Source organism: Macrosteles quadrilineatus, unplaced genomic scaffold (genome assembly GCF_028750875.1).
Source record: "Macrosteles quadrilineatus isolate MER2022 unplaced genomic scaffold, UCM_ALF_1.0 Scaffold_9__3_contigs__length_116548681, whole genome shotgun sequence".
Classification (NCBI taxonomy): Eukaryota; Metazoa; Arthropoda; class Insecta; order Hemiptera; family Cicadellidae; genus Macrosteles; species Macrosteles quadrilineatus.
The window spans coordinates 67,600,351-67,606,895 of record NW_026542602.1 but is presented as its reverse complement, the minus strand read 5'-3'; the positions used below and the strand labels follow the sequence as shown (position 1 = coordinate 67,606,895).

Below are 6,545 nucleotides of genomic sequence, written 5' to 3'. Positions count from 1 at the left end.
TAAAGAAGAGTTGACCAGATGAACTAAGATTTTACATAGGTGTATTTTTGCAGATTTTATTATAGTTACAGGAATTTCATCAAACCCATATGATTGCTTATTTTTTAAAGAATCTAATATTTTAATAATTTCGTCATCTGTGGGCTCACAGCGAAAAGTCTGATTATGAGGATAGAGACTACTTGAAAGACTATTTTTCTGTACACTAGGTTCTATATCTGGTTTTGTTTGAAGATCTTTTATACAGTTTATAAAATAATTGTTTAACAAATTACTTATAACTAAAACATCAGATACATTCTTATTATCTACAGTCAACTCTAGATTTTGTTTGTTTTTGGGCAGAACTCCAACCTCAGTATTTACTATTTTCCAAGTGGTTTTAATGACATTTTCTGATTCATTTATCTGCTTATTATAAAAATTGGTTTTTGAATCTTTTAACAGTTTCCTATATAACTTTTTTTTCTCTTTAACATATTTCTTTACCTCCTTGTTTTTTGTTACTCTAGCTTCTTTTTCTAAGTCAATAATATTGTTTCTTCGCTGTTTTATTTCTTCTGTGACCCAGGATTTTTGCTTATAATTTATCCTTTTAACTTTTTTTAAGTTAAAATGATACATACAAATATTGAGAAACTTATCATATTTGTCCTCCACACATGAAAAATAAACTCCATTCCAGTTTTCACTTTTAAGTGATTCAAGAAATAGGTTTACATTATCTTTTGAAAAACAACTTTTATATTTTGTTTTATTTCCACCTTCCCAATTAGGTATATCAAATAAAAAATCTAAAATTTGACCATCGTGGTCAGAGAGATAAGTGATCACACCTTCTACTTTAGTTTGTGCTTTTGAATTTGTTGTAAGGAAATTATCAATACATGTTTGACTTTTTTCACTTATTCTTGTGGGAAATGTAACTAAGTGAGACATACCATGACTACTCAACAAATTGCATAGTGCTTTACAATCTTTTTCGTTATTAATAACATTTATATTTAGATCCCCAGCAATTATGAGATTACTACAAATAGAAAGTAGATTCATTATTAACTCGTTCAAACGCTCTATAAATTCAAAAGGATTTGTGCTTGGGGAGCGATATATGCCTACTAGTACAAACATATTTTTATTAACTATGAATTTCACAGCACAAAACTCAAATTTTTTATCTTCTCCTAGATTATGAATTTTGATTTCTACCACCTGCTTCCTCTTAATAGATTTATTAGACAAAATAACGACACCTCCTTTTGTGGCGGTCTCTCTACAATAATAAGAATTGACACTAAAATTTTTTATAATAAGTTTGACCATTTCATCATTTTTTAAATTATGTTCAGGTAATACTATGATATGGGGTTTTATTTCATCTAAAACTATTTCCAGCGAGTCAATCTGTGAAATTAAATTTTCAATATTCTGATGAAATATTCTTATATTTGAAATATTTTTACTTTTATTTTTTGAAGTTGATGGGAATTGACCTAAGTTGGAATTTTTTTCCATTTCTCCAAAACCGTTTAAAGAAGCAGGAGGTATGACATTATCGTTTTTCGTTCGTATGACATTCATTTTACTGTTGAAATAATCAACAATGTACTGAATCTTATCCATACTACGAGCTACTGGATGTTGAGGGTTGTGAAAATATAAGCATCGTAAAATGTTCAAAAATCTGTCCCTGGACATTACTGACCTGAATGCATTCAATTGAAATAAGGGGTCAATTTTCCAATAATCTTGTATTCGATTGAGACGAATAGTGCCTGTGTGGAATAAAAGCCCCAAAAAATTCAGTAATTCAGGAACTGTGAGATCAACCCACTTATTTATCCTAGATTTAGGAGTAAGGTTTCTCTTATTATAAAAAATTGTTTGAGCATTGGCATTAGTAAATTTAACAATATTCTCGAGAAAAATGTCATCGAGTAAGAGCTTGAAAAAATCAAATGGCGCGCCAGTGCCTGGAAGGGGGACCAGTATCTCAGATTGCCTAACAAATGTGATAGGCCTCATACCTCCAGTTGTAATGGACCATGTAGGGGGGTCTGCACCAATTTCTGGGTCATCTACACTCAAATACGATGCCTCAGAAGCATCTGAATCTTCCATGCGACGTTGGACGGGGTCGTCAGGAAATCCAGGATCATCGGGATCGCTGTCACCATCGAGGTCTTGGGTTGAAGTACCAGGTCTATTGGGATCCATTTCGTTGAAATAACTAATAATGATCACAAAAACTGTTTTATATCCACTACAATGTATAACAAGTAGTTGTTTTAACACTAAACACCAACACCTTCGAAATTACAAGTCACACGCGCACCGTTCACTGGAGACCGGTCCAGGTTTTGGGCCGACCGAGAAACTACGGCAACCAAGCACGCTACAGAGCTCTAGCTATCGATCGAACATAACCTCAAAGTGCTCGAGCGACCGGCAGAGCCACACTGACAATTCTAAATCCTGCGCGACTGAACGGTCTCCCGAGACCGGGCCGCAGTCAATGTGTTAAAGGGCTACAACATACTAAATTTTTATCAAAATCATTTGGGGCATTTTTGAGAAAATCCTATATTTTTCCTTCCATTTCCAGCTGCAGATTTGGTTCTTCCTTCTGTTTACGTTGTTTTTCTTTGTTGATGATCTCCCAGACAGCTTTGGATTTATTGTCAGCACTTGTGATGTATTCTGCAGTGGCTTGTCGCTTGAGGGACCTGAGCTTTAAATCATATGTTTTCTTTTTATCCGACATTGTTATTTTATCATTTACATTTCCGGTAAGCTCGTATCAGTAGAAGACATCTAGAAAATCTTGAGGATGGCATTTTGATGCCGAAACAGCTGTAATATACAGAAACTTCAGAGCTGTGACGAGGTATTTATATTATATTATAGTCTTATTTTTTTGAAAGGGCATGGTCCAATATGAGCCTTATAGTCCTTTGGAATGCAGAGTATGCCTCTTCAGCATCAGGGGCATTGTGCACCTTTATCCAGTTTTCTTTGGAGAGTTCATATTTCATGCTATCCAGGTTTTTTCTTGAAAACATTCTTTTTTGTGACATCTCTGTTTTAGCAGTAACTTCACTCTGTATTTTGACGGTACATGTTTGACCTGTGTGATCTGCTATTCCAGTGTTAATTATAGCAAAATCTATAGCATTATCATGTGTATTCGTACAGATACAGTCTATAGAGGTTCTTGAATTGTTAGTGATTCTTGTCGCTGGGAGTGGTAATCTTCTAACTCCAAAAGTTTACAGTTCCTCTTCAAGATAGTTACTACTGGCATTTTCAGTTAGCCTGTCTATATTGATATCGCCCATTAATGGGTCATTTTCAAACTGGATGCAACTTTACAGTCCTAAACCTTTTAGGATTAAAAAAATATATATATCTTAACAATTTTAGTTAAAAAAAAGTATTGAGTGAAGAAACACATATATAAGAACACACTTTTGAATTGTCATTGATTTTTGAGTCATAATTTCTTTTATATAAAATTTTGAATCTAGGTAAGTCATTGTTTTCTACTGTCCTTTAACATGAACTTAACGATATAACTTTTAATTAAGCTGTTTGCAGCAAGTATATAATGTAAATACCTTATTAAGTATTTTAACCATAAAGAAACATTGATAGCAAAATTCAATTTTAATATGCATATATTTTTTTATAACAATTTTTGAACAACTGTCCCCCACAATCGGTCCTGAGTGTTACTTCAGGAATGTTACCCAATGAAAACAGGGAAAAAAGGGAAATTTTGTTTTGTTTTGTTGGCAATAAGCAGCCATATTGTTTCTAGTTTCCAGCAATGTGGAAGTTTATGATTTAAGTTAGAAGAAAACCAGAATACATCAAGAATATGTTTTAATAATGGTAAGTATTTTAATTCATTGTCAAGAGTGTTACTATTTTTTTAAAGTGATATGCATACTTTAGAAAAGTTTACTTAATATCAGTTGTTTAGTGTTGATGTACTATGAATGTAAACCTAACCTCCAAATTCTGGTCTTTACCCAGAGTCCACTTTTATAATTGAATAGTAACATTAGTCAGGAGTGTTACCTGTCAGGAGTGTTACCTACAGTCATGAATGTTACTGAATATAAAAATAATATAACTGAATATAAACTTTTATATAGGCCTATGTACTTTTTTTGTTAGAAAATACACTTTTATAATTAAAAACTGGCTTTATTTTATTGAATTCCCAATGTATAATTCAGGAGTGTTACTTATTGTCATGAGTGTTACCTACAGTCATGAATGTTACTGAATATAACAATAATAAAAACTAGTATAGAAAACTCTAAGTTTGTATATTTAGTCGTTTGTTTATATTAAGGAAAGATATCAATACACACTAACAACAATCATTGATAATCGATTGAAATTTTCTTGGTTATGTTGAGTAAATTAAAAAAATATAGTTTCTTTTCTGCTGTCGGGTAACACTCCTGACACATAAAAGGTTAATAACAAAAAATAAAATAAAAAAATTCTAAAAACAATATATTATAAGGTCTAGTAAGTTATTTATGACACCATTTTGTTCCAGTATAAAATTTTTTTATTCAAAGAAACAGTTTTTTCCATAATCTTATTACAGTAACACTCATGACATTTTAAGGGTATTACCCAATAAAAAACAGTAAAAAATCATAAATTACTGGATAAACTGAAAAAATTTCTATTAGGTAGTGTTTATTAATATATGTTGAAATGTTGTTTGTAAAAACAAAGGGGCTCTAGCAAAGTTTTTATTTAATCCACTCTTAACTTGAAAGTTGCATTCAATTTGAAAATGACCCTAATACAACGGCCTTGGTGTCAGCTTGTAGTGACTCCAGAACTTTTGATATGATGTCAATGGCTAATCTAGCTTGTCCCCCTGGTGGTCTATACATACCATGTAAGTAGAGGTTTTTGTTCTTTATCCTTATTTTCACTAATGCTGCTTCAAAAACTAACTCTACACTTTGGTTGGAGATTTCTATATCTTCTGCCTTGATGACAGCAGTTTCCTGGATATAGATTGCAACCCCTCCCATTCTATGATCTTCCCTGCAGGAATATGTGACTAGGTTGTAACCACTAATCTTAGTGAGTAATAACATATCTGAGCTAAGTCCATGTTCAGTAATCACCAAGATAGCGGACTTGAGTTCACTCATTAGATGATTTATTCTTTCAATCTTTTTCCTAAGACCTTGAACATTTTGGTGAAAAATAGTGATGGAGGTTGTTTTATTTTGTGTAATAACTAAATGTCCCTGATTATCTCTTCTTTGTGCTTTGGGGTTTGTGTTTTGGTTGTTGCCATTCAGGGGGGATGTTTGATAAAAGAATTTAGATCGATCGATAAACTTAGATTAAAATGTAGATGAAGATAGATAAATAGAGAAAAAAACTAGATGATGTTTCTTAGTGGACTGTATTTCTTTAACTGAACATAAAGTAAACATGATATAAAATAGTAATATGAGAACAGCTGTTAGAAACAGTAAATTAGGAAAATAACTTTAAACATTCTCCCCCCCCCCCCCATTGCGCCGAAGGAGCAATACATATTAATCACTGACTTCAATTGGAAGAGGACAAAGCTTGACTATTGGTCTTTTCAGTGAGGTACTTGCTGTTCTCAGAGTGGCTACTCGGGTAAGTCCATCACGACCTGGATGAAGTTCAGTCACTCTTGCTAGCGGCCACTTTGATGGTGGTAATTGCTCATCAACAACAAGAACAACTGATCCAAGTTTTATTGAACAGGAAGGAAATCTCCATTTGTATATCGCTTGAAGTTGTTGAAGGTACTCCCGAGACCACTTCTTCCAAAATGATTCCAACATTTGGCGAGTTAATTTCCACCGAGTAAGTCTTGATGTGGGTTGGTTTTCTTGATTAGGTTCTGGGATAGTAGTTAAAGATTCGCCAACTAAAAAGTGCGCAGGGGTTAGGATTGCTAGATCGTCTGGATCTTCTGTAAGCTGGCAAAGAGGGCGAGAATTAAGTACCGCTTCTATTTGTACCAGCACTGTCGAAAATTCTTCGTAAGTTAGTAGGTGGGTCTTCATAACTCTTTTGAGATGGTATTTAACTGATTTAACATCAGCTTCCCAATGACCTCCAAAATGTGGAGCAGCAGGAGGGTTGAATTTCCATTCAGTTCCATCATTAGCAAGCAGGGACTTGAGTTGACCTGATTCTGCTGAAGACGATGAAAACAATCTTTTCAGTTCTTTGTCAGCTCCTACAAATGTTGTCCCGCAGTCACTAGTTAAAGTAGCACAGATGCCTCGACGGCTGGTGAATCGTTTGTAAGCCGCTATGAAGTAGTATGAGTAGTTGGAAACCAACTCTAGATGAATAGCTGAGGTCGACGAGCAGATGAACACCGCAATATAACCTTTGTAGGTTTTTGCTCTCTTTCCATGCCATGTTTTGATTACAAAAGGGCCTGCGTAATCTACACCAGAGTGCAAAAAGGGACGTGATGGTGATGTTCTTGTAGGAGGAAGCTGCCCCAT

General features: G+C 33.9%; 1 protein-coding gene across 1 annotated transcript; it reads right to left on the bottom strand.

Moving 5' to 3' along the window:
- Positions 1–5,588: 5,588 nt before the first annotated feature.
- On the bottom strand, positions 5,589–6,545 carry LOC129003539 (uncharacterized). Its single transcript, XM_054431834.1, has one exon. The coding sequence runs from the start codon at positions 6,543–6,545 to the stop codon at positions 5,589–5,591; it is 957 nt and encodes a 318-aa protein (XP_054287809.1).

Bases quoted from the DNA above. Each gene is read 5' to 3' on its own strand.
- LOC129003539 (XM_054431834.1), bottom strand. From the start codon at position 6,545: ATGGGGCAGCTTCCTCCTACAAGAACATCACCATCACGTCCCTTTTTG.